At 37.1% G+C, this 19,746-nt stretch overlaps 1 protein-coding gene across 14 annotated transcripts in view; it reads right to left on the reverse strand.

Annotated features, from left to right (window-relative positions):
- MPDZ (multiple PDZ domain crumbs cell polarity complex component) overlaps positions 1-19,746 on the reverse strand; it is a 172,210-nt gene that overhangs the window by 40,255 nt on the left and 112,209 nt on the right. For 12 of the 14 annotated variants that reach the window (XM_070375897.1, XM_070375889.1, XM_070375886.1 and 9 more), the window contains 4 exons: positions 15,737-15,841; positions 11,530-11,622; positions 4,611-4,788; positions 1,723-1,833 (listed from right to left, as the gene is read on the reverse strand). In XM_070375897.1, coding sequence (XP_070231998.1) covers positions 1,723-1,833; positions 4,611-4,788; positions 11,530-11,622; positions 15,737-15,841 — 487 coding nt within the window. The remainder of the gene's footprint in view (positions 1-1,722; positions 1,834-4,610; positions 4,789-11,529; positions 11,623-15,736; positions 15,842-19,746) is intronic. The other 2 variants (XM_070375898.1, XM_070375895.1) reach the window with 1 other exon arrangement.

The following is a 19,746-nucleotide window of genomic DNA, read 5'->3' on the forward strand; positions in this document are numbered from 1 at the left end:
ACATTAGAAAATGCAGCTTGGCATTGAAAGAAATATTTGCAATTTAATATTTAAAAGTAATCTGAGAATCCGACTCAGCAGTTTGTAGCACTGTCCTAAATGATACAAAAGTTGGAAAGTAAAAATAGAAAAAGAATAAAACCCACCCACACACACAGAAAACAGCTTTAACTTAACTTAAACAGCCATTTACCAACATCATCCTGCTGTGTCTATGTTTAACACAACAAATGGAAACAAATGTAGAAAGACCTGTAGTTATTTAAACAAACTGAACAGCATTTGAAAAGAATGCAGGATGATCTGGTCCCATCATTTGGCAGATTTTCTTATCTGAATGTATAATTATCACCTAACAATAAATAACTGAATGATTAAAAACTGCAAATGTGAAGATAACTGCTTACATTAGGAACTACTAATTCATTTCTTAGCATGAACTCAGACCAGAGCTACACCTGTCTTGACAACAAAAGGAAAAACCAACAACATAAATCTGGTCACTTTGTTTCCTGGGGCACCGAATATTGAAAAGTTCCTTTTACTAATCACTAAGAACCTTTTCACTACGCTGCTTCCTCCGTAACTTGAGCATTACTATCTTAAATTTTAATTTTAAAAATTAAAATTAAATATATTGTATGAATAAAATTACACATTTTAAATTTCAGATGATCTTTTTCACTTTTCTTACATGTGTTAACATTGTCTTTTTAAAGACAACAAACACTAAAAGCTAATAAGCAGTTATTTCAAAAAGAATCAGTATGACAGAGATTCTTATATTCAGAAGTGGACCCTGTATGAGCCTCAGGACATCTAAGAAACTCCTGAAATGCTATGTTAACTTCTCAGTAAATCTCAAGAACTTTCTAAGGCCCAGTATGTTTAAGAGGTACTGAACAGGAAAAAAAAATTTTTTTTTCCATTGAGGCATAAAGAAGATATAGAAAAAATACTTTTAAACTACTGGCATAACGTTCATCTTTGGCGACATATCAAATATACAAAGCTTCTCTTAGTATCTTCATCAACAACATGCGCTGGATGTGCTTAGATTTCTAAAATATTTTTAAAGCCATTTCACTTGTAATAACCAACAGTAAAATGGATTAATAGGTCTCTGTCCACCAGTGGCTACACAGTGATCAGAGCTACTCAGTGATGGTGGCTGGGAAACAGCAGGTATGAAATTCTGAGTATATAAACGTACAGCTTAAACAAAAACAAACAAACAAAAAAATCCATCATATGGAAAGTTAATGTCCACTCGGATAGACAGATGCATTAAAGACCATGCACAGGAAATCACAGATTGCATACTGGAAATTCTAAATTTATAAAGAAAATGAACTCTCTCTAGTTTCTCAGAGACCTGACTAGATGTCACAGACTATCAACCTGAATAACTCCACCACATCCTTCTTAACAACTTACATATTTTATGACTATAGTGAAACTAATGATTATCTATCTAGATGCCTATGGGCCACCAGTCAATCCTACTTTTATGTGTTTTCAACAGACTTCAAGTGTCTGTTATACATGGTAGAAGGATTTTCAGGATAACTCAATGGGGGGGAAAAAGCAAAATAAACTTTTTAAGTCTCCTGAGATTTTCAGGCTTGATCTCGGGTCCTAGAAGCAACTTGGCCCTGGAGGCGGCAGATTCCAAGTTGAACGCTGTTGGATGCGCCTACCTTGCCCTTTGTTTTCGCTTACCCTTGGTCTGTTTATAATGCTCTGTACCAGAAAGACTACAGGGTTGCCTGCTTTCCGAATGGCTTCCACAGCTTGTTCATGGCTTGCATCTCTGAGGTCCATGCCATCCACCTGCAATGGAAGGCCTCAGCTTAACATTTTAAGAAGCTATAGAACAACAGAACAATTTGCCGATCTGGAGTTTTGAGAATCCTGGGTGAGGTTCCTAAAAAATCTTTTTCAGATTCAAAAATATTTGAGACTACTTGTGAGGCTCCAGAATTTTTCATCTGTCCAGCAGACTTCTGGTCCCTTTTCTTGGACACAGATTTATGTCTCCAAAAATCAACTGAAATAATAATCAATTAGAATGAAGGCCCTGCTTCTACTTCCCTTACACTGCCCAGTTGTTCCTTTAAATTGACAAATCAGCATCATCAAAGAAACAATACAAGGGAACTGCCTAGTAGCACTGTTTTCATCATAAAAGTCACTGTACAAATTTTCTTCCCAGTCATCACAGAGCGGTCTGGGAAGTGGCTATGTGATGCTTTGTGTTTTTCTATTAGGGAAGCTTGAAGTTAAAAACAAAATTCTAATGTACAGAAAAATCAGCTTATGGTAAGGTTTGTTTGGCAAAAGAATCTTTGCAATAGACATGACACGAGCTGGAAGCCAAGAAATTGTGCTTACTTGTTAGCAAATCTTGTATAAATAGCTTGAGAATAAAAGTTATTTTGGAATTTTTTATTGACCACATCTTGCCTGGGTGATGATCAGCTTAGCTTACGCACTACATGAACAGGAAGGAAAACAGTCTGAGAGGCCAAATGCTAATCTTGCCGGAAAATTATAGGATACTGGTACACTTTTAACATTTCCAATTACCAGAGAATGATATATACAATAAAAATAGCAAAGTAAGAGTAGACACAATTCTGAAAAATAAAATTATTAGATCTCTGCAAAGAACCTTATCACCTTTAAAAGAATTATACACCGTATTTTATTGAAAACTTCCCTCAGGTTGATACTTAGATAAAATAGCAAAATCTCTTTCAGTGCATATTAAAAATGGCTTCTAACTTTTTGCAAAATAAAAGTATATATGTTTACTATATATTTCATTTGTGGGAAAATGTAATAGAAAATTAAATATCTTTGCTCAAGTCTAAAGAACTGTATACTTTCCACGGAATATTTCATAGGTCTCTAGTTTACACACACTGTCAGAGATTCTTAGCAGAGTCATGTTCTGGAATTCCAAGGATCACAGAGGTCTAAGGCTTTCTTATTTACTGAAAAAGGCCCCTGCACATAACTGAATTCAAGAAACTGCCACTGAGCAGTATTTTACCACATGGAAAAAAACCTTCATTCCAATTTCAAAGGCGTGTTTAACTCTACTGATACATTAAAACAACATTTTGGTGCAAAGTATGATTAATCCTTTCTCAAAATAATTATAAACATTTCTTAATTTTTCTACTTAGGTCAAAAGTATTCAGTAGTGAAGTACTCATAAAATAAATTGCCTTAGATAAACTTAAATTAGCAATTTTATGTAGTACTCTAATGAAAGACTTCTTTAACATGGGGCTAAGGTATCATTTAATGAAGAGCAAAGATATAGGAAGAGAGAAAAAAAAAACCCATAATTCTTTCTTATAAATGGTCAGAAGGAAAAAAAAATGAAACATCAGACAGAGCCCTTGCTTTCTCGCAAATCTCAATCTTCTTTCTTCAGTTCTCAGTGTACATATACTTTAAACAATAAATCAATGCCCACAGTGTTCAAGTTGTGGCTGATTCTACCAACTTCTTCTATAAAATTAAGGCATCTTAGTGTGTAAGTTATATGGATTTAGAAAATGAGAGACAATCACTTGTACAAAATAAAACTAATGGTTGCCAAAATAACAAAGTGATCATATGTTTTTTGTTTGGAAGTTGTCTCTCTTAATTGACTCTCTACCTCCTGACAACCCAGCAAATCTGGGTCAGGATTTGCTGGCCTTCCTCTACACATTTACTAAAACCATGCTTATGTTAATCAAATAATTCATCACACTATCCTGAAGTGACCTGATTACTTGTCAGGTCTGTCCCGCTTGACAGGCAGGCTGGATGTTTTATTTACCTGGGATGCCCAGAGCCTGTTACAGCACCTGGAATGCAACAGTTGCTCTAGGAATACTTTTTGAGTACATGAGTAGTGACTTGTGAGAAGAGTAGATATAAAATATTAAACTTAGCTTTGAATGAAGGGATTAGATACAATTTGACCAAATGCTTCTCTCTTACATATAATGAAATGTGTACACACAAGCACATACATACCAATACACACGTGCACACTCATACACACAGCCCTCTGTGATGAGTGGGGAATGGGCAAAGCCATGATATGGAGGAAAAGCCAAACTTGGGGTGGTGGGGGTGGTGGGGAGACCTTTCACAAAAGGTAATGAGGATATTAGCACTAAAAACTTTACCAAAAAGACTCATTTAAAAAAATCTTATCCAACAACATTTAGGTATTTCCTGAAATAACGTCTCATTTGAGGGTTCATCTGTGATGTGTACATTTTGTGTGTGCACACATACATTAAACAATTATTCCCCAAGAAATTTGCTTTGTTTTTTTAACTGAACTTAGTAATTTATCTCAGCACCGACATTTTTTAGAACAATTGGTTATACCTCCAAACACCTATCAATATATATATAATTTGTCATCATATACTGAAGATAAAAATTATGGATGAAAACAAAAAAATAAGAAAGAAATTCTTTAACAACAAACATATTTTACTCGAGTGTTGAGTCAGTGTAAAGATGATGATTCCCTTGGTAAAGAGGATGGCCCAGGTGAGTAATTTTAGCACAGAAAGCTAACTGGAGGGTACCTCTACTATTCTATCGCCAGGTTTCAGGGTTCCATTTTTGCCAGCTGGACTATCTTCAAGAACATGTTTGATGAAAATGCCCCTCATCACTTCACCATTGCTTAGACGACTCCCCATCCCTCGTCCACCAACAATGCTGATGCCCAAGGACTTGCTTGGTTCTCGCCAAAGTTCAACCCTATAAAAAATAAAGAAAATTTTAAAGTCTCATAAGAAAGTATAGGGAGAAAGCCTCGTAAAGTTGGGTTTGGCAATGATTTCTTGGCTATAACAACAAAGGCAAAGACGGCAAATTAAAAACGGACAAATTTGGTATCAGCAAAAGTAAAAGCTTTTTTTCATCAAAAAGTACTATCAAGTGAGTAAAACAGCAACCCAAAGAAAGGGAAAATATTTGCAAACCACAAATCTGATAAGGGATGAACATCCAGAATATATATAGAACCCCTAAAACTCAATGATAACAAAGAAAATAATCAAAATTGGGCAAAGAACTTGACTAGATATTTCTCTGGGGACGACAGACAAATGTCCTATAAGCACATAAAAAGATGCTCAATATCACTAACCATTATGTGTATCAACACTGCTATGAGCCCACGTGCTGCCACTACTGAAGCCCGTGCACCTAGAGCCCGTACTCTGCAACAAGAGAAGCCACTGCAAGGAGAAGCCCACACACCACATCTGGCGAGTGGCCCCCACTTGCTGTAACTAGAGAAAGCCCACGCGCAGCAATGAAGACCCAGGGCAACAACAAAAAACTACTAAGAAATACCCCCTCACACTCAGTAAGATGGCTAATGCAAAAAACCCCAAAAAAACAGAAAATAAGTTTGGCAGCGATAAATTGTACAAATTATGGGGAAATTAGAAGCCTTGTGCACTGTTTGTACCCATGTGAAATGTTACAGCTGCTATGGAAAAAGAGTATAGAAATTCCTCAAAAAATTAAAAAAAGAATTAACATATGATCTGGCAATTCCACTCCTGGGTATATACCCAAAAGAATTCAAAGCAAGGTCTTGAAGACATACATGTATAGTATAGTTCATAGAAATATTTTTCACAATTCACAATAAGAAAATATTATTTACAAGCCAAAAGGTAGAAGCAACCCAAGTGCCCATGAATAGATGAATGAATCAACAAAAGGCATATAAATACAAAGGATAAAGTTTAAAAATAAAATAAAATTTTTAAAAAAAAGGAAGGAAATTCTGATGCATGCTAAGACATAGATCATCTCTGAGAACACTATGCTAAATGAAATAAAGGACAAATCCTATATGATTCCACTTATACAATGTACCTAGAATAGTCAAATTCACAGAGACTAATGGAGAACAGTGGTTGCTAGATGATGCAGGGAGGGGGAAATAAGAGGTTACTGTTTACTGGGCACAGAGTCTTAGTTCCGCAAGATCAAAAAAGTTCCAGAGATGGATGGCGGTGATGGTTACAAAGCAACGTGAACACACTTTATGCCACTAACCTACAAGATTAAAAGTGGTTCAAATGAGTAAAAAAATAATACTACTAAATACATTTTTAAAAATTCAAAGGAATAAGATATTATACTAAATTTTGTAAATATCATTTGCTCAATTTGTTAAAGTTTTACCCATATTAAGACAAAATCACTATAAATTAATTTTCCAATTAAGTGTTTTATAGAGTCTGATAAATACTATTAATAATGTATTTCTGAAACTGATTTGTTACAAGTTAATATTAGGCTCATACTCCAGGCTGAGGCACAAATAAATATAAAAGGGCCACCTTCCAGGGGCTCTAATACTGCAGACATTAAAAAATTCAGCTACTCTCAAACAGATGGTAGCTTCTAAGCTTAGCAACCCAGTTAAGAGAGAGAACATTTCTGAATATACTGAATGAGAAGCTTACCTCTGCAACAGTCTGCCTCGCCAACACAGAGCTAGAAACTAACAGTTGGGGCATGAAGAGCGGTTGCTAACACAGTCCTCTGTGACCTGAGCCCATCGCCATCTCCTAAATACATCCTCCTCAGCTCTCCACTCTGCTCTTTCCACTCGGCGACCACATCCTCCTGCTGTTGCTAAGGTTCATCTCCCGTCCTGGGGCCTTGGTGCTTGCTACTGCCTCTGTCCTAAATGCACTTCCTCCACCCACATAATAAGTGCATGAACTCATATCCAATACCTGTAGATAGCAGTCAGAACCATGGATGAACTGAAAGTACATGTCTTATGAAAAGGCCGGGACAAAGTGATTAGCACCAAGGTGTTTGGCCAAAATGAAGGGGCTCAGATGACTGGAAGCAAACAGGGATACCAAGTAGAAAGTTCTAAGACAGGTAATGAGACTCTGCATTCTACTCTAACCTGCAGGAAGGGAGCCGATGCTGGACATCAGATAGGACAAGAAAGCTTGGTTCAGCATACCCTCAACCTTGACATGTGAAGTGCTCCCAGAGGAAACCAAAGGTTGGAGGTAGGACTCCTGGGTGCTGAGGGAGGTCCTGGTAAGAAAAGACGGGGGTTAAAAAGCACCACGGTGAAGTGAGAGGAGGGACAACTGGTCACAGGAAGCAGATGAGGAAATACTTCTTTTCTCTGATCAGCACTTTTTTTCTTTATTAGAAATCTAAGACCTAAAGATCTGTGGTTTAGTTTAAAGGGATCTCACTATGATTCTTCATCTTAACAAATCTGTGAGAAAAGCTTAAACTAGTTAAAATTCTTTTCATCACTTTCTTTCATTCTAGGAATTCTGTGAAAGACAAGAACCAATTTCTTCCCACGTCTAAGGTAAAACAGCAAAGTAGTAAAGTCAGTAGAGTCAGCCACTGTCTTTAATATTTAAGAATCCAGAATATATAGGTGGGACTCATTCTCTCTTAAAAAAAAAAAAAATAAAAGAACAAAAGAAAATGTCTCATAGATTCTTAGTAGTGGATATATGTTAGAGAATGGTTCTCATGATTCTCTGGACACTAAAAATAGCAGTTGCAGCAAAAACTCATTAAGGGCTTATGTACTCAGCCTTATTCTCCAAGTGAGTTCCATATACTTTGATTTTATTTTCAAGTCACTCCTGTGAGGTGGATGCTCTTGTCACTCTGTTTTACAAAGGGAAGAGGCACGGAGGTTAAACAGCCTTTGGATACCAGTACCCTGTGCCTCCTCAGGAGGTAGCATAGACAGCAAAGTGGTATTAGATCCAGTCCTAAGAGGAAATGCTGTAATTCTTCAAATCATCAGAGCAAATAACCAAAAACAGAGCTGCCAAAATGACCCCAGCACTGAGGAACCGACCCAGGATTCATGAAGCAGAACACGGTCAACATTCCATGTTAAGAAGAAAATAAGAGACCTATAAAAGAAAAACCGTGCAGAACACATGCAGAGCTGGTTTTACAGAAAAATGTCAGCCTTTTTGGAGAACACAGATTTTCAAAAAGTGAAATTAATAAAATCAAAGGTAAAATAGAGCTCTGAGGCCAGGTTGCCTGAACACTGAACCAAGAGTTCCTGGGCTTAATTCCTGCCCTTCTGCTACTTAACAACTGGGTGACCCTCTTTTAGTCCCTTAGTCTCTCTTTTCCTTACCTCAGCTGGAAAATGGATCAAACAAGAGCCCCAACATCAGAGAGTTGCTGTGAGGATTAAATTCATGAATGTATGTCATGTGCAAAACCATTTTACAAATCAATAAAGCAATCAATAAATCTGATTGCTCTTATTATGATGATGATAACTATGATTACTGAAGTAATGTCAACAAGGTATAATATTCAATTCATATGACAAATGAACAAACCTGTACACCAGCACCTCAATCTGTTATGCTTACACATTGTTTACTAAGAGTAACTGGGCTCAATGTACCATATTCTATCCATTGGGTTAATAAAAGCATTTTTAAAGATGATCATATGATGTGGTAACAAGGATATGGGGGAAAAAAGCTCTCATATATTGGAAATAAAACTAAAAATTGGTACACCCACCTTAAAAAGCAATTTGACAACTTCTAGTAAATAATAGAATTAAATCTACAAGTCAGCAATTTCCCTTTGGAATACATATCTAGACAAATTCTCCAAATGTGTAAGAAAATATACTTACTACACAAGATTATTATAATAATTAACTGTTAACTACTCAAATATCAATCTGAAAATAAACTGAGCTATATTCATATACTGAAAGGCACTGCCACAAGTAAACTGAATGAATTGGTATTTTTGTATCCACATGAGAGTGTACAGAAACATTCATTTAAGAGTAAGTAAGCTGGAAAATGATACATACAGTATGATATAATCCTGCACATGAAAATCACATGCAAAATAAAAGTGTAACACAGGTTATTTACAGATTTTTCTTGACTGCATGAAAGAATGTCCAGCAGGTTTCCAAAGCTGTAAAGCTTATTCATGACCATTGTTCCTTATTTACTAAAAGCTCTAATTATTTTGGTAAGCTTCCTCATGAACTTCTATGAACTTCTCCCCTAAAAAAAATTGAGGGATTCCATATGGTTAGTGAGGGCAGATTATCTTCTTTAAGATTTACAGAATCTGTAGACATACTGTCTCGGTAAACTAGTTACCACCATTAGAGACATCACTCAGTGTGATGTGAAGGTTAAAATTGAGAATTAAAGTATAAAAATCTTCTGGTCCAGAAGTTGTACGCAATTTCTCCTCATAAGAAAATTTCATAATGACTCCTGTGCTCAACAATTTTCACTTGCTCTGGTATGAGTAATAATGAAGAAGACGCTGGTGACTGCTAGGACCAACCACTGACTTGAGTCCTCACTGTGTACCAAGCATTGTACTAAGGACTTTAAGTGCATTATGATATTAAATTCTCTTCCAAATGTTAATGGTTCTACCTTTTTATTTTTAAATTAAGAATGTAATTACTCTTTCAAAAATATGTTATTTAAGTATACTGACACAGTACAGTGATTCAGTATTTTTACAGATTAACTCCATTAGAAATTATTACAAGATTATGGCCATAATTCCCTGTGCTATACAGTATATCCTTGTTACTTATTATTTTATACATAGTAGTCTATATCTCTTAATCTCTCACCCCTAATTTGCCCCTCCTGCCTTTTCTCTCCCCTTTGGTAATCACTAGTCCGTTTTCTGTATCTGTGAGTCCATCTCTGTCTTGTATAGACATTGGTTTATTTTTTAGAGCCCACATATATGTGACAAAATACAGGATTTCTCTATCTGACTTATTTCACCCTGTGGAAGAATATCAGTATTTTATGACTGAGTAATAGTATTCCATTGTATGTGTGTGTATATATACATATATTTCCATCTAGTATTGTAATTCCATCTGTATTTATAATTCCATCTAACTTACTTCTGCCTCTATCTTCAAATAAACAAAAAACCTAACATCTTATAATTGGAGTAGGAAATGGCAACCTACTCCAGTATTCTTGCCTGAAAAATTCCATGGACAGAGGAGCCTGGCAGGCTACAATCCATGGGGTTACAAAGAGTTAGACATGACCAAGCGACTGAGCACACTTACAATATTTTTTCTGCTACAAATCTAACACTTCTATTCTCAATGTGGGCAATAATGCAGAAAGACTTTGATTTTTAAAGCAGTCTGAATAATTTTTTAAAAATTGAAATCAAAAAGTCATTTTATTTGGCCTGAGATGCTGTTTCTTATGAAAGCAACATAAAAGGTTTCCTATACTTTGAACATGATTCAACCTAGAAATTGTTTAAAGGTTATGCAGCCTAAAGTTCATTTATGAGCTAGGCAAATCATCAAACTGTATTACACATCAGAAGAGCAGAAATTTTTCTATCTTGAGAATTTTATTTTTTCATTGTAGAATAAATAGTGAATAAATATGTAAAAGGCACCTCTCTGACATTCAACTTTAAATCTGTTTAGAGAAAGTGTCCACTGATTATATTTTACCCTTAATGCAAAATATCTTACATTTTTCTTTCATTATTTTGTGTCTCTCTACACCTTGCCTAACTCAATACACATCAGCTTCCATAAAGGCAGGATTTATGTCTTACACTTCCCTGTTATTTACAAACTATCTGCCTCTCATCTTGTCAATAATCAGGACTCAGTAAATTCCTACTAAACTGAATCTTCTACTCAGAACAGGAAAATACACCTTAGTGATATACAGAGGTATATATGAGTAGATTTAGGAAAGTCATCATTCCTATTATATATGAAATTCATTCTAGAAAAACCATGTGTTAAAATAACCACAGCCTATGATAATAGGCTCACACATACATTTTGAATTTATATGTTTGAATATCTACTTTCTACAAATAATAGAAAAATTTCAAGTTAACATTTGGTTGTTTGCCTAAGATAATCTCCACAAAAAATATTCCAACTACCTATGCATAATTTTCTCTAGTCAATTTTATTTAGTCCCTGCTGCTGCTGCTGCTGCTGCTAAGTCGCTTCAGTCGTGTCCGACTCTGTGGACCCCACAGAAGGCAGCCCACCAGGCTTCCCTGTCCCTGGGATTCTCCAGGCAAGAACACTGGAGTGGGTTGCTATTTTCTTCTCCAATGCATGAAAGTGAAAAGTGAAAGTGAAGTCGCTCAGTCGTGTCCGACTCCTAGCGACCCCACTGACTGCAGCCTACCAGGCTCCTCCATCCATGGGATTTTCCAGGCAAGAGTACTGGAGTGGGGTGCCATTTGTGCCAAATCCTCAAGTACATATTAGTGTTAAGCCTGTGTGATACATACTATCTTCTCCACTCTGTGGCCACAGAGAAATGGACGGTGAGCAATATTAAACAGCTTGCTCAAAGTCACAGTAGCAAGTTGTAATCTAGTACTTGAAACCACCCCTCTCTATCTTTAAACCCTGAGTAGGCAGAATACAGAAATAGTCCTTACCGCCTAGGCTGATTCCAGTTGCTGTAGGCTGCATTTTGAAGGTCACTTTCTTCCCCCTCTCCTTCTTCTCGCTCTGGTAGCTCCGGAATATCTCTGGTAAAGAGTTAGACAGTGAGTACTCCACAATCCTAGTAAAACCACACAGGCTGTCTTCTAGGTACTTTATTATTGGTTTGGCTAAAAATACAGAACTGCTTCATATTTTCATCACACTTGGCTAGTAAGTATATAATATTTTACATTAAAGGGAAAATAAAACCTGATTACATAAAATAAAAACCTCATACTGGAATCAATCTACTATACCTGAACTTCCCAGGTGGCACCTGAACAAACCCATGTGGGTTTGATCACTCAGTTGGAAAGATCCCCTGGAGAAGGGAATGGCAACCCACTCCAGTATTCTTGCCTGGGAAACCCTTGGACAGAGGAGCCTGGCTGGCTACAGTCCATGGGGTCACAAAGAGTCAGACACAACTGAGTGACTGAGCACCCAGCACTGTAACTGAGTCTGGAGATACAGCAGAACACAAAGTGTCTTGTCTAGTCTTTTTCTTTCCTAATGAAACATGGACAAAGGAAGGGAGGGAGTGAAAAGAATGGGGAAATGCCAGAATTTTTAAGAGCAACTATTCAAAAACTATTTCCTAAATTTTTCCCATGTGTGAGAAGGCAGACCCCCATGTGTGTTATAAGCTTGTACAGTCCCACTGGATCCCTGGCCTGACAGAATTGAACATCAAGTATGCCAGGAGTGCAGCATCTCTACCTCCTCAGGACGGACCAATGTTTTCCCTTCATCTTTTGAAGACAGACGGAAAATGCTTATGGTCCGCTTCTGCCCATCCAAAGGAGCCAGCCACGGTATTCTTACGGAAGCAGTGTACAGGCACTTGAGTCCAGGGTCAGTTGTCAATTTCTACAGGAATTCACATTTTGCCAAATGCCAAGCATGTAACAAAATGCGTCCAACTCTTAACTAACTATAAATATAACTGTAAGATAATAATCTTGTCCAAAAATATTTGGTTTTTACCAAAGGTACACTTTGCATCAATAAATGGTATTGTCAGGACAACAAAGAATGGTTAAATCAATTATGGCATGGTCTTATGCTATTAGGAAAAATTGGATTTCTAAAGAAAAATATTCTTCTTAAAATAGAGAAAGCTTTAAAAACTCTAATTCAATAAATACTTGCAACTGATACTTACAGAAATTAAAAAAAATCTGAAGACAGCATATGTTCAAATTATATCCATTCTCCCCCAACAGGAATACTGAACTCTGTCAAATTATATCATCTTCAGACCTTGAGATCAGAAGTCATCTAATCCAATAATCCACCTGTGCCTCAATGTGTTTCCCAACATTTCTGCCAAACAACTGTGCAGGCTCTCCCAGAATGTCTCACTCTCTTTGACCTGAAAGTTAGATCTTTGCTTTGTCAGAGGGAAATCCACCTGCCTGTGGTTCCTACCTATCGGTCGTGTGACGGAATTCTCCTTCTGTAATTGAGAAAGGAGACTCTGAATGAGGCTGGGCTCACAGAGACTAATCCTGACTGTGGGACAGGACTGTCAGGAATGGAGCCAAAGAAAGATTTTCAAAATGACGTTAAGAAGCTGACTGAGAATGAAATAGTCTGAGTGAACCTCAATCTGAAAGATGCAAGGTAGTGGGGGGAAGCAGAGCCTAACCCTCTGGAAATACCACTGGGGAGAATATGACAGAAAAAGCAGGTACAGAATACAGAGAGGAATGGGAAGTAAGAAAGAGTCCTTCTCTAAAATATCCAGTTATTACCCTAAAGCCCAGGCAGGGGATGCTGCTCAGATGCAGTCACACAGAGCGCATCATACGCTCCTGGCTTGTGAGCTGTACGATGACAAACACCTGGAGTCTTCTCATACAAAAAGCTCCATTCTCTTCAGATGACTGTCCAGTCTCGAATCATTTCACTAACCCAGATACGTTCCTATAAATGTGCTGATTATTCTTTATCCATCTTCAGGCGAGGTTTACAGGACTCAAGCCGTGTGCACCTCAGCAGAATGAACCTGTTCTGTGTCCCCACACTCACTCAGCCAAGAATGAATTAGACTTCTCGGCACTCATGTTTGATTGTTGAATATCAAATAAGTTCCTGTCAGCTATAACAAGCAACACTCTATATGTGCATTAAGATTCCAGAAACTGGCACAAAGTCACACAGTAAAGGAACAGAGATGAGACTTTAATTGGGCCAGTTTACTACAAAACCTGAGCTCTTAAACTCCATGCTATGCGGCCCCATAATTTCATACAGGACTAGTATAATTCTTTTTTTGGATCCAATGGTTAAGAACATGGAGCCCAACCATGATTTAACCTTGATTCTTCCACCCATTAGTTATGAAACTTGAGGAAGTAACTTAATCTCTCTGGTGCCGATTCCTCCTGCATGCTTAAAGAGAAATCTGTTACTCAGTTGTTAATATAACTGAAAAAAATACAGGCCCACAACTGAAAACGTATTGTGCATTCTTTTCCGGATAGCAATTTGACATTATTTCTCTCCCTGTTCTGAACTCAGCAGCAGCATCAAAATCTAGTTTCTGCCTTTCCTAAGGGAGGAAAACAGGATGCACACTGTTTTTGTTTTGAGCATCCTTATATTAGCAGTAAATACACTTTTTTGCAGGGAAGCAGTTATTCACAGCACTGACAGCTCAGGTCCTTTTCCTTTGTGTGCTAGGAGAGCACCAGTGTGCTGAAACTGGCCTTTTTGTTTTAATATTAACATTTTGAGTGCTTTTAAGGCCTCAGAATTTAGTAAGAATATCATGTTATCTTGTCATATTCTCTAATTAAGCCATGTGAAATGGTATTTCAGAGGGACACTGGAAATTACTGCATCTAGCTTTTTAACAGGAAGTACCACGTAGTTGTAATCAATTCATGTCATTAGCCCTAAGATGGAAATTCTACAGAGAAGTATGGCTGAGCTTTGCAAAGGGTGGAATGAATAGTCTTTCCCATAAAATTCAAGGGGCCCTTTGGGCCATGACATTCCTTCCCTTTATTAAACACATAACAAACCTCTCCTTCTTTAACACTGTCTGCATAGCTGTAGCCACATACAATTTGCAGAGGAAAGAGTGATGTGATGTTACAATGCCTGCAGAGTCACTGGACACCAGAATATTATGGGTTGTTAGAACTGTTGTGAGCAGACCTCAGAATGTTTGCAAAGCTATTTCTTCTTTACAGCATGCTTAAGGAGAAATCTGTTACTCAGCTGCTAATGTAACTGGAAAAAAAACAGGCCCACAACTGAAAATGTATAGTGTATTCTTTCCAGAAAAGCAATTTGACATTATTTCTCTCCTTGTGCTAAACTCAGCAGCAATATCAAAATCTAGTTTCTCTCTTTCCTAAGGGAGGAAAAAACTATATTTCCTGTATATTCAAAGGTTCTCAATACACTGTGTATAAAGAGGCTTTAAAAAGCCAAACATTCTGTACCTAAAATGTATATACACAAAGACGTTCAGCTCAACATTCTCCAAAAGAGGAAAAACATAACCATTAAAAATGTTTGTGAATCTGTATGTATGTTAATGAGTAAATAAATAAAGTTTGAAAATGTTTATGACAGAGGAAAAGTGATACAATACCATAGAAATTGTAGGTTCCAGGGAGTGAATGAAACCATAGTCATATCTGAGGTAAATTCCCCAAAACTCAGTAAGTTGACAGTGGTATATGGACTGATACAACTAAAGACAGATTTAATTTCTTGCTTTTCATATTTTCCCCAAATTTCCCACAATATGTGATCACTCCTTAAGTAATATGGGTTGCTGTTGTTTAGTTGCTAAGGCACGTCCAGCTCTTTTGTGACCCCATGGACTGTTGCCCGCCAGGTTCCTCTGCCCATGGGATTTCCCAGGCAAGAATACTGCAGCAGATTGCCATTTCCTTCTCCAGGGGATCTTTCCAACCCAGGGATTGAACTTGCATCTCCTGCTTGGTAGGTGGATTCTTTACCATGGAGCCACTAGGGAAGCCCAGTAATATGGGAAAGGGGGGTGATTTTTTTTTTTTTTTAATCTTGAAAGAGAGAAAAAGAATCCAGTCTTTTTCATTGCTAGGCCTCCCTGACACTGGATTCAAAACTCTTCTTTATAACTTGCTGTATTGATCATTCACACAGCAGACTTACCTGCCAGTGTAGGAAGCAAAAATATCCAGTGCCATTATTCCTCCAGATTGCTGCCCCAAGCTTATTTTGAACTCTTCCAAATATTCTGCGGGTACATAAGTAATTCTGGAACAAGACACAATCCATGAAAGCAAAGCTAGCTTATTGGGAGAATCTTCCAAAATATGAAATAAACTTATTTTGTCCCTCATCTCTACTTTTTCACACAACTCATTTAAATCAGCTTACTGAGTAGAGACTCTAAACTTCAAAAGAATCAAGTATTCTATAGGCAATAATAACAACAGAAATTAAAAATTTAAAGGCTGCTGATAATTATCTGTTTACTGATAATCATATGGGGAAGAAAACAGCATAATATATATTTCAAAATGAGAAGACTAACAGCAATTTTTTTTTAATTAAAGAGATCTAGAAATCCTTTGAAAAGTAATTTTCAGTAATAACATTTATTTTCTCCAAATATTTTTGGGTGCCTTAGCAGAAACACACTGGGTAAACTCTACTAAACACTGGGCATTCAAAATTACATTCTCCCATAAGACACAATTAATTACGGACATTAACAAGTACTATCAGTAATCATATCCTAGCTTTATTAAAGTATTAACTCAAGTCTGAGTTAAACCATTATCAGTGCATAGAAAGATTTGCTTACTAATATGTAAAAATGTTTATGTTCATTTTGGTTCCAGAGAAGACTGACACTTGAATGGTCACGCACTAATTCAACACGTGCTGGCTGAACGCCTATATGTGGAAGGCACTGAGCAAGTTGCTGACTATAGTTATAATGCTTAGAAATGACATCTGAAAAGTCAAGTTTACTGCTGTCCTAAGAGGCGACACAACTGATAACACCTGTTGAAGTAGTCTGTTCCGGATCCTCAAACTAACACGTGGCATGGCAAGTGAAAGAAAGAACTTCAAGGCATTTCAGGATATTTGTGCAAAGAAACAAAAGCATGTATCAAAAATGCACAACACAAAAATCATGAAGACTGTTATGCCGGCTAACCATAGCTTACGCATGAAGATGGTAAGTAGCAAAATCTTAGCACTGGAGGGCAAAGATAAAGGATTACCTTTCTTGTTATAAGAATATAATATAATAATAGAAGTATACTAATGGCATAATTTATTGAATAAGGAGGATATATAATATATACCGGTGATTCCATAAAAGGCATTCACTCTGTGAGGTCGCTTATGTTTAGAGTCAGAGGACAGAGTACTGTTGCTTCTCTGGAGTGTTCTGGTAAGGTAAATCACCCACTAATGGATCTCCATATCCCCAATAATGAAAAGATGTCACTTTTGATGAGGCTGTTGTAAGTCAAGAGCGCACAACACACACGTAAAACAGTGCTCTAATAGAGCTTCAGCCAGCCTGGCCCCGACATCCGATCATTCTGGCAGAAACCGGCACCCTTATGACATTTTGTGACACCTTCGCCTCAAGGATCCAACTGAAGTGAAAAACACAATTCAGTGATTTAGGACTAGTGTGGGTGAGAGAGCTGTATTCTAATTCTGGCCCTACTTTATTTATTCATCTACAAAAACATCATTTCCACAGTGTAACAAAAATATATTGAATAGCAAATCTGCATTTATCCCTTCAAAAATAATGAGTCAAAAATGCAGAACACATTATACTTGGAAAGAAGACTGTCTTTTATACAAAGAAAAATAAATATAAATCATAAATTTGAAAAGTCTATTCAAGAAAATTATTTCTGAATTATATCTGAAAATTATTTCTGAAGGTTCAGTAAAGGTAAAACTCATATAAATATAACCTTAAGAAAAAGAAAAGCTCGGTGAGGTCAAAAAGGCTAGAAGACAAGAAAAATAAGAATAATCAGTTCAAAGTATTAAATTTTTTAATTAAATACTGGTTTGGTTTGAGAAAGAAATGATGCGTCTATCCGAGACACTGTTGAAAATGAATTCTTCTCTGTATTTGTTCAAAGGTGTTAAGGTTTACCAAGGAAGAGTTTTAGAAATGTTTTTCTGATATGTTAGGGGGCAGTGAGAAAGAAAGCAGTTTTCATATATTTAGCCTAATTCGGACAGCAAGGGCACTGGAACAAGCATCCCACAGCGCACTAGCCCATGCAGAGCAATTATAATACACGCCTGGTCACACGGCCATACAAAACCTCCAGACACCAACCGAGAACACCAAAACACACACCGAACTGCATAAACACACTAAAGCAGCTTCTCTGAGTGTTAAAAATTCTTAAAGGCAAAAACTAACCTTAGGTTATATACATGGAGTACAAGAAAACAGAGCAGCATTAGTGATGCTGAAACGTGACAGTTGTTAATCCAGAGGTGATCGCCCCCAACAAAAGAGCCAGAAAGCTTCAGTAGGAGGAAAACATGATTTTCAAATGAGTTCACAATCACCACTGCAATGTGAAAATGTAACCATCTCATAGCTCTGTTGGAAATATGCTCTTATATAAAGAAGAAAAAAAAAAAAAAAAAAAAACGGAAAATGTATATACACTGAATCTCTCTCTGGATCTAGCCCCGCATAGGGATGTTACAAAAGCATGAAGTGGTTTTCACAGACAAGTTGTAACACACAGCCATAATGAGCTTTTGAATCACCGATACTCACACATAAAAGGGGGCTCAATCGTCAGCAGGTGCTGCGGAGAATCTAGAATGTGAAGCATACGCCGTGGCATCTTTTTACAATGGTGTTAACAAATGTCAGTGTCTTGAGCTGAATGTGAGATGCATACATATGGAGTTAAAAGTGGGTGCTCCTGGTTGTTTCTTCCCCTTTCCACAGCCCTCCTATCTACACCTCCCCCAGAAAAGCATCTGCTCTTTACTGGTGTCTATAGCAGTAATTATTAACAAGCACAGAAAAATGTAACTGCAATCAATCTTTTATTCCTTGATCAGGAATTCATCCCACACTTTAGGTTAAGGCAGGTGAATTCAGATTCAGCTTGGTAATTATCTGGCAGATGTTACAAGCAGCTGCCGTGAAACACAGAACCCTGGCTATTATTACAGAAATATAAGCGCCCCTGGCAAGGTGGAGTGTGAAGTGAGACAGAATGCATTCTGGTGAGGCTTCACATCTGGTTTTCCATAGAAAATAATGAAACCTGGAACTTCAACTGGCTGTTTCTGAACTCTTGAAATGCAAATTATCTACCCAGGCATGCACGAAGGCACACATGTTCAGTTCCTAGCCACCTCTCTTAAACGGCAGTAAAGAAAGCCAGTTCACTGTCTCAATAAGCAATGCTTTACTAAAACCAATCAGTTATGTAATTGAAACAACCAAAGTACATTTTTATTAAGTACCTACAATATATTTCTCCACCACTACCCCAGATTAAGCCAGCTTCCTCATGAGAAATCAAGAAGAGGCATGGATGGAGCCTAGATCAAGGCAATGGCTACAACATTTGACTGGCACTTAGGTCGTGGTTTCATTCACAGTAATGGAAGGATTAGACGTTCTGTTTGGGAGAAATCACCCACATAGTTTTCAAAGTAATTTTAAATCTTTTGTTTGTGAAAGCAAGTGAAAGGGAGAAGAAAGGGCCAAAACTACTTAATGCAAAATGTATATGGAACACGCTGCTCGGCCCTGGTCAATCTAAATGGCTATTTGTTTTATCATCTGACAAATTTACTTGAAAAAGGATGCTATTATTCTCATTTCTTTTTATCATTTACCCAATGAGTCAAAACTATAGCTATGTAAATCACAGCTTTAACACTATGCCCGAGAAGGAATCAAGGTGATTTGTGGGTGTGTTTGTGAGAGTGTGTGTGTGTGTGTACGCACCCACGTGAACTTGTAAGAAAGACTGATTGATAGACTGATTTCCAGAGGAGAGAAGGTTGTAGGATTTTTATTTTCTCTTTCTAATGTAAGATACTACATTACATTTTGCTTCCTGGGATACGAAAGCAACTGTTTATGAATCTGTAGATATATATGGATTTCTAGATACCCTTTTGGAGAA

This window comes from Bos mutus, chromosome 8, assembly GCF_027580195.1.
Source record: "Bos mutus isolate GX-2022 chromosome 8, NWIPB_WYAK_1.1, whole genome shotgun sequence".
NCBI lineage: Eukaryota > Metazoa > Chordata > Mammalia > Artiodactyla > Bovidae > Bos > Bos mutus.